The sequence below is a fragment of the Saccopteryx leptura genome, chromosome 1 (assembly GCF_036850995.1).
Source record: "Saccopteryx leptura isolate mSacLep1 chromosome 1, mSacLep1_pri_phased_curated, whole genome shotgun sequence".
In the NCBI taxonomy this organism is placed as follows: domain Eukaryota; kingdom Metazoa; phylum Chordata; class Mammalia; order Chiroptera; family Emballonuridae; genus Saccopteryx; species Saccopteryx leptura.
In genome coordinates, this window is record NC_089503.1 from 305719109 (window position 1) to 305736780 (window position 17672).

General features: G+C 40.9%; 1 protein-coding gene across 2 annotated transcripts in view; it reads left to right on the forward strand.

Annotated features, from left to right (window-relative positions):
* Positions 1–142: 142 nt before the first annotated feature.
* The window catches only part of FBXO7 (F-box protein 7), a 28698-nt gene continuing 11168 nt past the window's right edge, over positions 143–17672 (forward strand). The window contains exons 1-4 of one of the 2 annotated variants that reach the window (XM_066358233.1): positions 143–954; positions 5089–5383; positions 15235–15462; positions 16771–16909. In XM_066358233.1, coding sequence (XP_066214330.1) covers positions 833–954; positions 5089–5383; positions 15235–15462; positions 16771–16909 — 784 coding nt within the window. In that variant the 5' untranslated portion in view covers positions 143–832. Of the gene's footprint in view, positions 955–977; positions 1135–5088; positions 5384–15234; positions 15463–16770; positions 16910–17672 lie in introns of those variants that run through there. The other variant, XM_066358234.1, reaches the window with a different exon arrangement.

A 17672-nucleotide genomic window follows, 5' to 3' on the forward strand; every position in this document is an offset into this window, starting at 1 on the left:
CATCGCCCCCTGGTGGGCAGAGCGTCGCCCCCTGGTGGGTGTGCTGGGTGGATCCAGGTCGGGCGCATGCGGGAGTGTGTCTGACTGTCTCTCCCCGTTTCCAGCTTCAGAAAAATACAAAAAAAAAAAAAAAAAAAAAGTTTTGAGAACCTGCTGGTCTAGACTTTGGCTTTAATCTCATGAGAGGCCAAGACAGAACCACCCAGCCAAGCCAGGCCACAACTCCTGAATTGTGGAGCTCGTGGGGCAATACACGTTTGTTGCTTCAAGGTGTTCAGCTTTGGGGTGACTGTTATGCAGCAAAAAGAATTCTATCAATAATACACTCTCCGACATAGATCTCTGACTACAGGTGTACATGTTGCTGGAATGGGAGGAAACGGGTGACAGCCACGCACGCCCGGGCCTTGTGGGGCGGCGAGGTGCGCTGTGGGTGTATCCGCTTCACGGTTAACGTTCTCCAGAAACACCGGGAAGGAGCGAGAACTGCCACGGTTGCGGAGCAGTTAGGACACCCAGGCACCGCGTCAGTCTTTGCGCCTGCGCGGTGTGCTCCTCGTGCTCCCAGGTGGCGCCGTGGAGCGCCGAGTCACCGATCGCAAGTCCCCAGCGGCCAGTCTGCGCTCGCGGGGTGAGCTCCAGAGGGCGCCCTCCAAAGAGGGGTTGAGCGCCCCGGTCCCAGAGAGCCGCCGGCGGCGTCATACCTCACCAGCACCCCCAGTTCCGGTAATCGCCGCTCCGGGGTCGCCGCTGCTGGAGGCAGAAGCTGTCCCGACGCGCCGTCGTCACCGTCGCCGCCTTCGGGTCCAGGCCCCTGGGCCCTGCCGCCGCCATGAAGCTGCGGGTGCGGCTTCAGAAGCACACCTGGCCGCTGGAGATGCCAGAGGAGGAGCCAACGCTGGGGCAGCTGCGTGTGCACCTGAGCCAGGCCCTGCTGCCCACCTGGGGGTACAGGTACGCGGCCGAGGAGAGGCGACCGGGCGGCCCGGGAGGCGTGGCAGGTGGCGCGGGCCCGGCCGTCACGTGAGGCGGGCGGTGAGCGGGCGTCGCGCGCAGGCTGGCGGTGCGCGGGGGCTGCATCCTGGCTGGCGGAGAACATGGCCCGGCGTCTCGGGGACTCCGTACCCCGCCAGGGTGAGCCACCGCTTCCGTTTCCCCAGTTAACGAAACCAGAACTCGGCCAGCACGCGCGAGTCTCCCGCCCTTGATGATGGAAAGTTGGAAATGACAGGTTCGGTTTGGGTGAAACCTCTCCAGGCTTTTACGGATGTCACTCCAGCCTCTCCCGCTGCCGGGGTGTTTCCGTGAAAAAGTTTGGAAAGGACTAGAAGGAGTTAGGGATCGGGCCCGGCCCGAGGCCACCTGTAACGTGCACCGTCCGAGGCTGCTGGACTCCGCAGGCTTCACTGAGGGTGGACGCGCCGCGCTGAGCGCTCTGATGTCCGGCTTCGGGGTTTTACCAAGAACAGCGTGTCGGGGTGTTTCAGGTCATTCTGTTTTTCTGGGCGAGATGTTGCCTTTTCCCCCACCTGAAACCAACGTAAACGTTGGCCTTAGGCTGACTGTGGAGAGCTTGCTGCTGGGGGCAGTGACGTTGAGAAGTCAAGGGGGGTATCTTTGGGGCAGGAATCTGGGAGTCGAGGGACAAAAGTAAGGGTAGTCCGCTTCAGGCACTAAGCAAGTAAGGAATTTGTGCTAAGGAGGAAAAAGAAAAGATGTTCGCTGGGGCTTTTTGGGTGAATTCTTCAAAAGAAAACCTTTCTGCTAATTAAGTGGCTCTTTTTTGTAAGACTTTTACAGACTTTTAGGGAATTGAATAAAATGAGGTCATGTTATGAGCTTCTTACCATTCCATTTTTTCAGCATAAAAGGAAGCCTGATTTTTTACCCCCAAATTAAGATAAAAACAAAAAATGAGGTGTTGACATAATAACCTTTAATCATGTGACATGCCTGTTATTTCTTGGTGTTAAACCTAAGTGTTTTGCATGCTGACTTCATTACCTCACCACAGATTTCAAAATTAACTTTCCTTTTTAAGATATTTTCAGCTATGTGTATATATTGTATTATTATTTTTTACTTAGGGGGGTCAGTCCTATAAGAATGTGAAACCCAATGTGACTCCTTTTTTACCCTAGGAGCCCAAGTTAGTTTCTTTTTGAAGTTTGTTTTTACAGTGGAGGCTGGTTAACTGGAAGCTTCAACTTGTGAAAGTAAATTACATTCTTCTGAATGTATGTTCATTCTATAATAAATAGACAGTTTTAAAATATGTTCATATTGGCCCTGGCTGGTTGGCTCAGCGGTAGAGCGTCGGCTGGTGTGTGGAAGTCCTGAAATCTATCCCCGGCCAGGGCACCCAGGAGAAACGCGCATCTCTGCTTCTCCACTCTTCTCCCTCTCCTTTTTCTCTATCTCTTTCTTTCCCTCCCACAGCCAAGGCTCCAATTGGAGCAAGGTTGGCCCAGGCACTGAGGTGGCTCCATGGCCTCCGCCTCAGGCGCTAGGAGGGCCCCAGATGGGCAGAGCATTGCCCCATGCTGGTTGATCCTGGTCAGGGTGCATGCGGGAGTCTGTCTGACTGCCTCCCGGCCTCTAACTTCGGAAAAAACCAAATGTTCCTATTGACATTATTTTTAAAGTGTCTTTGCTAAGCAAATGGATCTGGGGTTGCTATAGAATGTATTTTTAAAAGCCTGACGTTTCTAGGATGGGGTTTCCTGATCAGCTTAAAAGCTTCCCCCTTTTAATCCCCCACCCCTACAATTTCAGAAAACAATTATTTTTTAAAGCCTGTTCTGGAAAACCATATATTACTTTAGAAATAGATCTTCCCTTTTTCTGTAGGGGAGGGAAACTTGACATTTTTATTAAGCAGGCAGTTCTACATTTTCTACAAATAGATGTTTGAATGAACATTGTATTAAAAAAAAAAAAACCTTTTCTTGTGACAAATGATCCATACACACATCATTCACTTGAGGTGCTTTTCTTTTTTTATTTTTATTTTATTTTATTTATTTTATTTATTTTTTTGTTTGTTTGTTTTTTTCATTTTTCTGAAGCTGGAAACAGGGAGAGACAGTCAGACAGACTCCCGCATGCGCCCGACCGGGATCCACCCGGCACGCCCACCAGGGGCGACGCTCTGCCCACCAGGGGGCGATGCTCTGCCCATCCTGGGCGTCGCCATGTTGCGACCAGAGCCACTCTAGCGCCTGAGGCAGAGGCCACAGAGCCATGCCCAGCGCCCGGGCCTTCTTTGCTCCAATGGAGCCTTGGCTGCAGGAGGGGAAGAGAGAGACAGAGAGGAAAGCGCGGCGGAGGGGTGGAGAAGCAAATGGGCGCTTCTCCTGTGTGCCCTGGCCGGGAATCGAACCCGGGTCCTACGCACGCTAGGCCGACGCTCTACCGCTGAGCCAACCGGCCAGGGCGAGGTGCTTTTCTTTTTTCTGCCAAAGTTGAGGTGGTTGTTTTTTGGGCAATGGGCAGATTTTAACATTTATCAAAAAATTTGAAAATAGAAACATAGCTACTCATTTTCTAATAAGCAGTAGTAGTTTTTAATTTCTCAACCAAAGACATTCTAATTGGTAAGAAAAAAATGTATTTACATGTGAAAGAAAAGCAATTATTTAAGCACTTTCAAAAATGCAGCACTGTAAGAAAGAATAAACAGCATGATTTTTCAAAGGACTTCATCCTTTGACTTTTTAAGAAATTAATGAAGTCAGAGCTGCTTTATGTAAATATCTTATAAAATGTTCCACAATTGTTTGTCAGTTATTCCTCACTACTACTTGGTGAAATGATGGTTATTCTTTCCAGGTCAGAGAATTTGTGATGCAGAAAGGGTGAGGGAGTTCACTGCTTCAGGATAATTAGAGCTCTTGGCTTGTTTTCCTGTGAGCTTTTGAATTTCTGCAGTCTTACCAGTAAAGGACATCATAACTGGTCATCAATAAGAAGGGAACTTGTACTTATCATAGGAGGGTGAATTTGTATTCGGTAATTGACATACCTTTATCTTACTTTTTGTGATTAAGAATATTTATTTAGGATGTGGGTCTAGTATTTGGGCACCAACATAAGCTAACTGTTCTGTAAGAACATTGAATGGGTAGTCCGACTTCAGTCTCATCTTAAATCTTCCCAACTAATGCCGATTGCACTTACTCCACAAATATTTCTGCTAAGAGCTGCAGATAGTTTTGAACTAGATAGACAAGATACCTGAACTCGTGAAACTTAAATTCTAATATGGTGGTTTGGGAAGAGAGAACAAATAAATATATTTTCAAATAGTGATGTTACAATAAAAGTAAAACATGAGACTGGAATAGAATGATGGTGACATTTGATTTGAGACCTGAATGATGGGAAATAGTCAGTTGAAGAGCGGAAAGAGCAAATGCAGAGGCACAAAGGCTGCAATGAAGTTGATCTATCTTGAGGATGAATAGAAAGCTCATGTGACTAGAGAAGTCAGTGAGAGGAGGGACGGCACAAGGTGGATGAGGTAGGAGAGGCAGGTTGTGTCAAGTGCTGGGCTTAGAGGCCATGTTAAGGATGCTATTCCAAGTTCAAATAAAAGCCATTGGAGGAATTTCAGCAGAGGAATAATGTGATGTAACTTATATTTTAAGAAAACTATATTTCATTGAATCTCAGTTGTTGTCACTCTTAAGGCACATTGTTTTATGTAACACCAAAGGAAAAAAATACTGTCAATTAAGCTGTGATGTCATCGATTTTTAAGAAACATCTATTTCAAATATGTCAAAATATAAAAAAGTATGTGTCTTAGAATTAATGAACACATGGATTAATGATAGAGAATTATTGTATCCTATTCCCCAGGCTAGAATTTTAGCCATTAGAAGTCTATAACCTAGGCATTAGGTGATAAGAATGAATAATTTGGTAGTTTTTCCAAAACTTTGGGTTCCTTATTTTTGTTTTGTTTTCATTACTTAGTTCATCTAGGATCATGCCATGTATCTTATATACTGTATGTTCCATATGTATTGTTGAGGATAATGGTGATAGGTAGCTCTTACCATCCTTGTCCGTCTTTCTTGGCAGTTCTGATACCCGGTTTGCAATTACATTGAACAACAAGGATGCCCTCACTGGAGATGAAGAGACCTTGGCTTCATATGGGATTATTTCTGGGGACTTGATATGTTTGATTCTTGAAGATGCCATTCCAGCACCTACCTTACCTTCATCCACAGATTCAGAGCATTCCTCACTCCAGAATAATGACCAACCCTCTTTGGCTGCCCCCTCCAGTCAGTCCAGCATACAGGATGAACAGTGGAGTGATTCATTCCAAGGAGAGGCAGCCCGATCTGATGTCTGGACTGATGACAATATGGTGGGTATGAGTATTCGGACAGGAAATGGGTAGTTGCTAAATCATACTGAACACCTTGATTGAATTCTGTACCAGTCAGGATCATTATCATCAGTAGATTGCAGATTATATTCTTTTTTTTTAATTTTTTCTTTTTTTTGATAAATCAGGGTACATATGTTGAGAGAAAATATCTCTAGATTATTTTGACATTTGATTGTGCTGTATACCCCTCCCCCAAAGTTAAATTGTCTTCTGTCACCTTCTATCTGGTTTTCTTTGTGCCCCTCCCTTCCCCCAACCCCTCTCTCCTTCTTCACCTCATCCCCCCTCCCCCCCCCACCCCTGTTGCCATCACATTCTTGTTCATGTCTCTGAGTCTCATTTTTATGTCCCTTCTATGTGTGGATTCATCTTAGTTTTTTTTCTGATTTACTTATTTCACTCCGTATAATGTTGTCAAGGTCCATCCATGTTATTGTAAATGATCCAATGTCATCATTTCTTATGGCTGAGTAGTATTCCATAGTATATATGTACCAAAGCTTTTTAATCCACTCGTCCTCTGACGGACACTTGGGCTGTTTCCAGATCTTCACTATTGTGAACAATGCTGCCACAAACATGGGGGTGCATTTCTCCTTTTGGAGCCGTTCTATGGTGTCCTTGGGGTATATTCCTAACAGTGGTATAGCTGGGTCAAAAGGCAGTTCGATTTTTAGTTTTTTGAGGAATCTCCATACTGTTTTCCACAGTGGCTGCACCAGTCTGCATTCCCACCAGCAGTGCAGGAGGGTTCCCTTTTCTCCACATCCTCGCCAGCACTTATTCTGTCTTGTTTTGTTGATAAGCGCCATTCTGACTGGTGTGAGGTGATATCTCATTGTGGTTTTAATTTGCATTTCTCTAATGATTAGTGATGTTGAGCATTTTTTCATATGCCTATTGGCCATCTGTATGTCCTCTTTGGAGAAGTGTCTATTCATCTCTTTTGCCCATTTTTGGATTGGATTGTTTGTCTTCCTGGTGTTGAGTTTTACAAGTTCTTTATAAATTTTGGTTATTAACCCCTTATCAGACGTATTGTCAAATATGTTCTCCCATTGTGTAGTTTGTCTTTTTATTCTGTTCTTGTTGTCTTTAGCTGTGCAAAAGCTTTTTAGTTTGATATAGTCCCATTTGTTTATCCTGTCTTTTATTTAACTTCCCTGTGGAGATAAATCAGCAAATATATTGCTCCGAAAGATGTCCGAGAGCTTACTGCCTATGTTTTCTTCTAAGATGCTTATGGTTTCACGGCCTACATTTAAGTCTTTTATCCATTTTGAGTTTATTTTTGTGAGTGGTATAAGCTGGTGATCTAGTTTCATTTTTTTGCAGGTAGCTGTCCAGTTTTCCCAACACCATTTGTTAAAGAGGCTGTCTTTACTCCATTGTATTTCCTTACCTCCTTTGTCAAATATCAGTTGTCCATAGAACTGTGGGTTTATTTCCTGGTTCTCTGTTCTGTTCCATTGATCTATATGCCTGTTCTTATGCCAGTACCAGGCTGTTTTGAGTATAATGGCCTTGTAGTATAACTTGATATCAGGAAGTGTGATACCTCCCACTTTATTCTTCTTTTTTAAGATTGCTGAGGCTATTCGTGTTCTCTTTTGGTTCCATATAAATTTTTGGAATATGTGGTCTATATCTTTGAAGTATGTCATTGGTATTTTAATTGGTATTGCATTGAATTTATAGATTGCTTTGGGTAATATAGACATTTTAATGATGTTTATTCTTCCTAACCATGAGCACGGTATATGCTTCCACTTGTTTGTATCTTCCTTGATTTCTTTTATCAATGCTTTGTAATTTTCCGAGTACAAGTCTTTAGTCTCCTTGGTTAAGTTTACTCCTAGGTACTTTATTTTTTTGGTTGTAATTGTGAAGGGGATTGTTTCCTTAATTTCTCTTTCTGACTGTTCATTGTTGGTGTATAAAAATGCCTCTGATTTCCAAGTATTGATTTTATATCTTGCCACTTTGCTGAATTCATTTATCAGGTCCAGTAGCTTTTTAACTGAGACTTTAGGGTTTTCTATATACAATATCATATCATCTGCAAATAATGATAGTTTTACTTCTTCTTTTCCAACTTGAATGCCTTTTATTTCTTCTTGTCTGATTGCTGTGGCTAGGACTTCCAAGACCATGTTAAATAAGAGCGGTGAAAGGGGGCACTCCTGCCTTGTTCTGATCTTAAGGGTATTGCTTTTAATTTTTGCCCATTGAGTATGATGTTGGCTGTGGGTTTCTCATAGATGGCTTTTATCATGTTGAGGTATGTTCCCTGTATTCCCACTTTGCTGAGAGTTTTGATCATGAATGGGTGCTGGATTTTATCAAATGCTTTTTCTGCATCTATTGAAATTATCATGGTTTTTCTCCTTCTTTTTGTTTATGTGATGAATCACATTGATTGATTTACGAATATTGTACCAGCCTTGCCTCCCCAGAATAAATCCCACTTGATCATGGTGTATGATTTTTTCCATATATTGTTGGATCCGGTTTGCTAATATTTTGTTGAGGATTTTAGCATCTATCAATATATTCATCAGAGATATTGGCCTATAATTTTCTTTCTTTGTGTTGTCTTTGCCTGGTTTTGGAATCAGAATTATGCTCACCTCATAAAAGGAGCTTGGAAGTCTTCCTTCCTTTTGAATTTTTTGAAATAGTTTGAGAAGGATAGGAGTTAGTTCTTCTTTGAATATTTGGTAGAATTCCGTTGTGAAGCCATCAGGCCCCGGACTTTTCTTTGTTGGGAGTTTTTTGATAACTGTTTTGATCTCATTTGTTGTAATCAGTCTGTTTAGGTTTTCTGATTCTTCCAGATTGATTTTTGGAAGATTGTATGTTTCAAGGAATTTGTCCATTTCATCTAGGTTGTCTAGTTTTTTGGCATACAGTTCTTCATAGTATTTTCTTACAATATTTTGTATTTCTGTTGTGTCAGTTGTTATTTCTCCTCTCTCATTTCTAATTTTATTTATTTGAGTCCTCTCTCTCTTTTTCTTGGTGAGTCTACTTAAAGGTTCATCAATCTTGTTTACCTTTTCAAAGAACCAGCTCCTAGTTTCATTGATCCTCTGTATTGTTTCTTTAGCCTCTATGTCATTTATTTCTGCTCTGATCTTTATTATTTCCTTCCTTCTACTACATTTGGGCTTTACTTGCTGTTCTTTTTCTAATTCTTTTAGATGCAGGGTTAAGTTGTTTATTTGAGCTTTTTCTAGCTTCTGAAAGTGTGCCTGTAGTGCTATGAACTTCCCTCTCAGCTCTGCTTTCGCTGTGTCCCATAAATTTTGAGTTGTTGTATGCTCATTGTCATTCGTTTCTAGGAATTTTTTTATTTCTTCTTTGATCTCATTCTTAATCCATTCATTATTTAACACCCTGCTATTTAGTTTCCATGTGTTTGAGAATTTTTGAGCTTTTCTGCTGTGATTCATTTCTAGTTTCATGCCGTTGTGATCGGAGAAAGTGCTTGATATGATTTCAGTCTTCTTAAATTTGTTGAGAGCACTTTTGTGCCCCTACATGTGGTCTATCCTAGAGAATGTACCATGAGCACTTGAAAAGAATGTATATTCTGCTGCTTTAGGGTGAAAGGTTCTGAAGATATCTATTAAATCAAGTTGATCTAGTGTTTCCAATAAGTCTGCTGTTTCTTTGTTAATTTTCTTTCTTGAGGATCTATCTAGTGATGTTAGTGGGGTATTGAAATCCCCTACTATTATAGTATTGCTGTTGATCTTGCCCTTTAAATCTATCAAAGTCTGTTTTATATATTTGGGTGCTCCTATATTAGGTGCATAGATATTTATAATAGTTATATCTTCCTGTTGGATTACTCCCTTTATCATTATGTAGTGGCCTTCTTTATCTCTTACTATATCCTTTGTTTTAAAGTCCAATTTGTCTGATATAAGTATTGCTACCCCTGCTTTTTTTTCATTTCCGTTTGCATGAAATATTTTTTTCCATCCTTTTACCTTCAATCTATGTGTGTCTTTTGTTCTAAGATGTCTCTCTTGTAGAACAACATATGTATGGGTCCTGTTTTCTTATCAACGCAGCTACCCTATGTCTTTTGTTTGGATCATTTAATCCATTTACATTTAAGGTTATTATTGATATGTAGTTGTTTATTGCCATTTTCTTCTTTAAAGGTGTATTCCTTTTTTTGCTATATTCTTTTCCCACTTTGATCTGTTTACAACAGGCTCCTTAACATTTCCTGCAGCATTGGTTTGGTTGTAATGAATTCCTTGAGTTGTTTTTTGTCTGAGAAGCTTTTTATTTCTCCTTCGATTTTAAACGATAGCCTTGCTGGATAAAGTAGTCTTGGTTGTAGGTTCTTGTTCTGCATTACTTTGAATATTTTTTGCCATTCCCTTCTGGCCTCAAGTGTTTCTGTTGAGAAGTCGGATGTCATCCTTATGGGGGCTCCTTTGTAGATAACTTTTTTTTCTCTTGCAGCTTTTAATATTTTATCTTTATCGCTTAGCTTTGGTATTTTAATTATGATGTGTCTTGGTGTAGGTTTCTTTGGGTTTCTCTTTAATGGAGTCCTCTGTGCTTCTTGGACTTGTGAGAGTTTCTCTTGCATTAATTTAGGGAAATTTTCAGGTATGATATGATTGAACAACATCTCTATTCCTTGTTCCTTTTCTTCTTCAGGAACCCCTATGATGCGGATGTTATTTCTCTTCATGTTGTCACAGAGCTCTCTAAGAGTTTCCTCTGACTTTTTGAGTCTCTTTTCTCTTTTCTTCTCCGCTTTCATGCCTTCATTCCAATTGTCCTCTAACTCGCTGATTCTATTCTCTGCTCTATCTATCCTGTTTTTAATTCCTTCCATTGTGGTCTTTATTTCTGATATTGTATTTGTCATCTCTGACTGATTCATTTTTATACTTGCTATTTCTTTATTTAGGTGTTCGTAGTGACCATCCATTGTTGTTCTAAGATCCCTAAGCATCCTTACAATCATTATTTTGAACTCCGCATCTGGAAGTTTGATTATTTCCATATCACTCAGTTCATCTCCTGAAGGTTTCATTTGGATTGCACTTTTTTGTCTTCTCATTTTTGGTGTTTTGTTTGTAGAGTTGGTTGAGTCTAGGCTTGGTGTTGTCTCGCTGATTATATTCTTACAGAAAAAAAGTTTAAACTACCAAATGCCTGGATCAATATTGGGCTGGCATTCTGAAGAACCCAGTTTTTACCTTTTTATTTTGTTCAGACATTCAGTCCTGTGGATAAATTTTCCCTTTGCTTCTGTTGTTGCCTTTAAACCCATGTTCCCAGCTTTGCTTCTCTGGCCTATTCCACTCATTAAGGCTCTATATAGTCCAGTTATTTCCAAGTGACTTGCTGGACATTTATACCTGGGTTTTAAAATTGTTACCTCAGATTCTATATACGATCATAAATGTGAAAATACGTGCACTGATGTTCATCCCAAATCAGCCCCCCCCCCTTTTATCGGTGATGCTACTGTTTCCATGAGCTTAAAACCTTGACTTCTGACACCAGCCCCTGAACAAGCCCTGCCAGGTTATCCTTTCCATTCAGGCTGTCGGCGTCTGCTCTTCAATCTGCTTTCTAGATTCATCTTCTTCCTTCTTACTACAGGTTTTTGATTATATTGTTCCCTTACTCTTTTGGGGGGGAGTAGGGAGAGATAGGAAGAGACGGAGGCAGGGAGAGAGAGAAAGAGAGAGAGAGAAGCATCAACTTGTTGTCTGTGCCCTGTTGGCATCAAACCTGGAACCTCTCACATGCCAGGCTGATGCTTTATCCCCTGACCACCCAGCCAGGGCCTCCTTGCTCTTTTAGTTACTCTGTGTCATAGATATGCCTGTGCTCCTATTTTTGAACTGAACAAGACCAGATAGCTCCAGTTCAACCCTGCCATGGGAAAGAGGAGGGAAATGTCTATCCTCCTACCAGTTTTTAAGGCTTTTGTGAAGTTGCCCCATACCCTTTGCAGGGCTAGTTTCTGTTCTTCTGTTCCTGTAAAGTGTCATCTCCTGTCCCTGTAAAGTGTCATCTCCTGTCAGACTAGACTCCTTATCATTTTCCCTCTCCCAGCCAACACAGTCACTTGCTGCACAGTGACTGTCTCAGTCCTTTGCTCCTGCTGCTCACCAGCCTCTTACCCACTGTCTCTCCTGCCTCTCCTCCTTCTCCTGTCTATGTCTCCATACATTCTCAGGGCCCTGCCAACCACAAAAACTTTTTTTTTTTTTTTAACAAGGAGAGAGAGTCAGAGAGAGAGATAGATAGACAGGAAGGAAGAGAGATGAGAAGCATCAATCATCAGTTTTTTGTTGCGACACCTTAGTTGTTCATTGATTACTTTCTCATATGTGCCTTGACCGCGGGCCTTCAGCAGACTAAGGAACCCCTTGCTCAAGCCAGCGACCTTGGGTCCAAGCTGGTGAGCTTTTGCTCAAGCCAGATGAGCCCGCGCTCAAGCTGGCGACCTCGGGGTCTTGAACCTGGGTCCTTCCACATCCCAGTGCGATGCTGTATTGCCTTGCAAAGACCCCATTTATCATTCTGCCTTTTGATTTCTTATATAGAACAAATGATCACCTTTATTACTTAATTTATTAATACTAGTGTAATAGCATCTTTTTAATTGTTTTATGTGTGTACTTATCACTTCAGTTTAATTTTTTGTGGACTTTAAACATTTATAAATATTCATAGTGCTTATCATGTCGTTAAGTATATACAGATACTAAAAACTACTTTTTAACAGGTTTGTAAATTATAAAAATCATTTTTTTTAGATTTTTAGTAATAGTATCCAGAGAAATTAAACATTTTAAAAAGCTTTTATAAATCTCAAAGTATTTTTATGATTTCTTTTTTTGGAAATTAGTATGTATTTTTGTGTTCCTGTTTCTTTCTTTTTTTGTTGTTGTTGTTGTATTTCTCTGAAGTTGGAAATGGGGAGGCAGTCAGACAGTCTCATGCATGTGCCCGACTGGGATCCACCTGGCATGCCCACCAGGGGGCGATGCTCTGCCCATCTGGGGCGTTGCTCTGTTGCAACCAGAGCCATTCTAGTGCCTGAGGCAGAGGCCATAGAGCCATCCTCGGCGCCCAGGCCAACTCTGCTCCAATGGAGCCTTGGCTGCAGGAGGGGAAGAGAGAGACAGAGAGGGGGGAGAGGGAGAGGGGTGGAGAAGCAGATGGGCGCTTCTCCTATGTGCCCTGGCTGGGAATCGAACCCGGGACTCCTGCACGCCAGGCTGACGCTCTACCGCTGAGCCAACTGGCCAGGGCCTTTGTTCCTGTTTTTTAGAGGTAATTTAGGGAATGAGTAAGAATATTTAGCCACATATTTAAATTATATTTCTGAATCTTTTTTTTTTCCTACTAGATTCATTCAGAGATGCTGGTAGAAGGGCCAATTCCCTTCACTTCTATGCTCTATTAAAATTGTCCAGTAAAATGGAACTTTTCATAGTATATGTAAAAGTACTTTACTAGTTTCCTTTTGGAAAATTTTGAGAAGTTAATATTGCCTGTAGTTAGTAATTAAGTTCTAAAAGTGTGTTATTTTGTACTGTAAGACTTGTATTGGGTGACTATAAAATCTTAGTGTGGAAACTGAGCTTGAAATCTCATAAATAATGCTTTACGTACTTGAAACAGTAGGAGCTGCTAATTAACTGTAGAGTAGGGTATTAGAAAAGGAAAACTGAAACGATAGGAAAATTTTACTCTTGTCGTACATTAATGTACTCTTAAGTATACATTAATTTTCTCATTTCATCATATTTGGGAGCTCATCTAGTATCTGTTGAGCCTTTAATGGTATCAGCTCTAAACTTCATTTTAATCACTTGTTCCAGTCATTTGTAAATGACATATGACAAATGATCTGTTCAGGGAGGTGGTGCTGAACATTATTTTTTTTTCATTTCCCTTGCGTGAAGAATAAGATAAATATTCACATCATATCAGAATGGCTCAGGGAATGTCTGGTTCTTAGACAGTGGCAGTAAGGCTTGATAAACTCACCAGAGGATTTTGCTATCTCCCTCTTATGTCATTATCAGTTTAGGGCGACCCTTTTTATATTTCTTCCACATATATTCTCCGCAAACAACTGTCGGCAAGTAATACATGGCCACAAGTTAGGTATAATAGATACGTAAGAGGCAAAGAACCTTTGTGCCTTATAATTTAGTTAGGTGTTACATGGTTTTAATAAGTTCTATTTGTTCAAAATGTGATGGCGCCTCCTTTTTAGATAGTGTGAATTGTCATTGGCCTCTAGGTTTGAACAAGTGAATTTGTATCTTTCCCATCAGCCATGAGGACTTACGCCCTCAGGGATTTTAGAACAGCTTCATGCTCCCTTACATTTTTCCATCTTTGACTCATAGTATGTAATTTTAATTTCCTCTGCCCCTTTTTTAATGGAAATATGAACTTAGAAAAAACATGTGCTTTGCATTAGAGTTGAACACATGCATAAGAAACAAACTTTGTGAGCAAAATTACTGTAGGTAATTTATTGAAGCAGCATATTATGCCCAAAGGCCCTGAGAGTCTGGTGAGCTTGGTTCACTTCAAATTTTCATTAGCTAGTAACCTTGATTATTATTTAATCTTGAGTCACAATTACAGCATGTATAAAAAGGGGACATATTTGTCTTGCCTGTTTTATAGCATCTTTGCATGGTGCAAATGAGAAAGCACTAAAAACAAAATATTATGAAATTGTAAGCTATTACCCTTCAGCATTTGTTCAACAAGCATTTATTGAGCACCTACTGTATGTTAGATACTATACTGGGGTTACAAAAATAGGTGACACCCAGTCTATTCCTTTCTAGGCTTGTGGTCATGGTAGGATGCAGATGTGTAATTAGGAAATTACAATACAGTGCGATGAAGTGCAGTGATAAAGGCCTTTGCAGGGCAGATTGACAGTCTGTGTCACCTCTGTTGAAGAGGTGGGGACTGCTAGTGTGGGAGGAAGGGACTGGCAGAAAGTGAACTTGCTACAGAATCAGGGGTCAGTGACTAAGGTCCTTATATGCTAAGGAGTTTAGGAATTTGGATTTTATTTTGTAGGCCTGAACTTCTCAGCGTGTCCTCTATGAAAAACTCATTTCATGAGATTTTAAGGAACTGTTAATAGGATGCTGAGCATGGAGGGGGGAGGGTAGCATTTCTTGGTTAAATGGCGTGCACAGTTATTATTATTGGACTTCTCAGAGCTTTATAATACCAGAACATATTTGTGAATATGGAGGGTAAGGCGAGGAATGCTGCTATCTACATTGGGGAAATACTGGAAGGCTTTAAGTTGGGACATAGGACATAATTGGATTCTTAATTGTCAGAAAACGGGCAGCAGTGGGTGAAATGTATTGAGAGATAAGAAGTGGAGTCAGGGATATTGGGGAGGCTGTTGTGGGAAGTCAGTAGATACATGAATGTGAAGTATTATTAGAATAGGAAAGGGCAGATTGTAGAGAAATTATAAGATAGATTTAGTGGAACTTTGAAGTATGATCCAATTTGGGGATGGTATTTAGTGACGTAGATGGAGAAGTCTAGGAAAATTTCCAGGTTTTTGGCATAGTGGCCAGAGTTCATGGAGATAAGGAATTCAGGATGGAGGAGTAGATTGCAGGCTCATTTATATAAGGAGGGCTCGCTTTAATGTGTCCCATTTCTGAACCCAATAATGTACTTTGGCTTTGTGTACTAAACTCAGTTCACTTTAGTATACAAAATATGTATAAAAGTCTATTTAATGAAGTCATTGTTTTTATTCTTTTCAGTCAGGGCCTAGTCAAAATGTTGAAGTTGAGTCAATTCAAGATGTTGTGGATAAGGAAGAAGGCACAGGTTTCTACCCCTCAGAACCAATGCTCTGCAGTGAATCGGTGGATGGGCAAGTGCCCCATTCATTAGAGATCCTGTATCAGTCAGCTGACTGTTCTAGTCTCAGTGATGCCTTGATAGTATCAATACACCTTCTCATGTTGGAGACGGGTTACATACCTCAGGTAAGACTACAGGAGAAAACAAGCAACGTGTTGGTATTTTAAGTCTGACTAGTGTTGTGTATTCTAGATTTTTTTATTAAATGTGGTTGGGTATTAATTGTACCATGCTGACCACAGTGATGAGCATGCAGTAGGCAATCAGTAAATGTCCCCTTCCCTCTTTTCCTTCTTTTGTTTTACCAGTTTTTAATTAATATTACAGAAGTGATGACAACTCTGGTTAAAAAAAAGCCAAAAGATTGTATATGATAATATGTAGATAAAATATGGTCAATGAGTATGGACTAGGTGTGACTGGATGTCGGTTTACTAGAGTATTTTTCATGTTAATGGCCCTGTGAATTTCCAGTAACTTAGTAAGATTCAGTTAGGAGGAGGGACATTGTTCTTATGCTGTGGTTGCTTTCATTCATCCATTCATTCTCCAGTTGATAAGTGCCTACCAATGTCAGGTGCAGTGCTTTGTCTCTTTTCCCAGGTTGCTTAAGATAGTCCAAGAGTGAGAGGGAGAGACAAGTATGCACATCATTATACTGTATTGGTTAAATTCTAGGAGAGACTGACACATAGGATGCCAGAGATTCACAGAGGACATTTAGAGTAGTTTCTTAAACTTCAGTGTGCATAGACTACCTGGGGATGTTATTAAAATGCAGGTTCTAGTTGACTAAGTCTAGGGTGGAGCCTGAGATTCTGTATACTGCCATGCAGTAGCGATGCCACAACTGGCCATGTTAAGAGTAACATAGAGTAATTCAGTGACCATTAAACACCTGCAGCATGCCATGTACTAAGCCAGGAGTTAGGATGTACAGATAGCCTTCTTTCTCGGGGGTCTGTAAGTATGGGAGATGAATAAAAAGAAAATTATAATGTATTCTGATAAATAGCATAATAGAAATATATAACAATAGAAATATGAACAGAATGTTAGGGGATAAAAGAGAGAAAATGACAAACAGGATTCTCTTTTTAGAAGGCTTCCCAAGGAAGTGATATTTGAGCTAGGGTCTTGAATAATGATATGACTTGTAGGCAGAGAAGTGAGTTTTTGAAGAGAGAAATTAATCTCTATCTCTAATGTTATTTTATCTATTTGAACAAAATGTTTGATGGAGGATAATATATTGTAACATTTTTCTATCAAAATTTTATTCACAGCAATATTAATAATTTGACAAATTTTATTAAGGGGACTGTATGGAATGCTTATTTCTCAACAAGTTAGGGAATTCCTGGATTTTAATGTTTTTGAGAGTAATACCTTTTTTCGTTATTTATATAGTTTCTTTTCCTTTCATTCTCCAGGGGACTGAAGCCAAAGCTCTGTCCATGCCAGAGAACTGGAGGGCAGGTGTGTACAGGCTGCAGTATACACACCCTCTCTGCGAGGGCGGCTCTGCTGTTCTCACCTGTGTGCCTTTGGGGAACATGGTCGTCATAAATGGTAACTGGATGGCGTGGTCATGGTCGTTAGTTTACAAATATTTACATGTTTCTCTCCACATGTTTTATAGCCACTTCACTGATTGACTATTATGATATAGTCTCAGCTTTGTTTAATCCCCATACTATTACTGATCACACAAGTCTGAAAGGTTGTAGGATATGGGGTTGAAGTTTAGGCCCTCAGCCTTCACTCTTTGGGCAGCCCTATTCTTTTGCTGTCTTAACCTCGTAATTTTTTTTTGCTCCAGTGGGAGTTGTGATATTAGGAGTGAGATGGGTCTATTACATATGAACTCTTTGAAGAATCTGTTTTTTTCTTTATGCCTATGAATAGTTTTTTTATTTTTATTTTATTTAAAAGTATTTATTGATAGAGAAGGGCGAGAGGGAGAGAGAGAGAGAGAGAGAGAGAGAGAGAGAGAGAGAGAAAGAAAGGAGGCAGACAGGGAAGGAGATGAGAAGCATTAACTCATAGTTGCAGCACCTTAGTTTTTCATTGATTGCTTCTCATATGTTCCTTGATCTAGGGAGCTTCAGCTGAGCCAGTGACCCCTTGCTTAAACCAGCGACTTTGGGCTCACACCAGCGGCCTTGGGCTTCAAGCCAGAGACCTTTGGGCTCAAGCCAGCGACCATACGTCATGTCTTATGATCCCACACTTAAGCTGGTGACGCCGTGCTCAAACTGGTGAGCCCGAGCTCAAGCCGGGTGAGCCCATGTTCAAGCCAGCGACCTTGGGGTTTTGAACCTGGGTCCTCTGC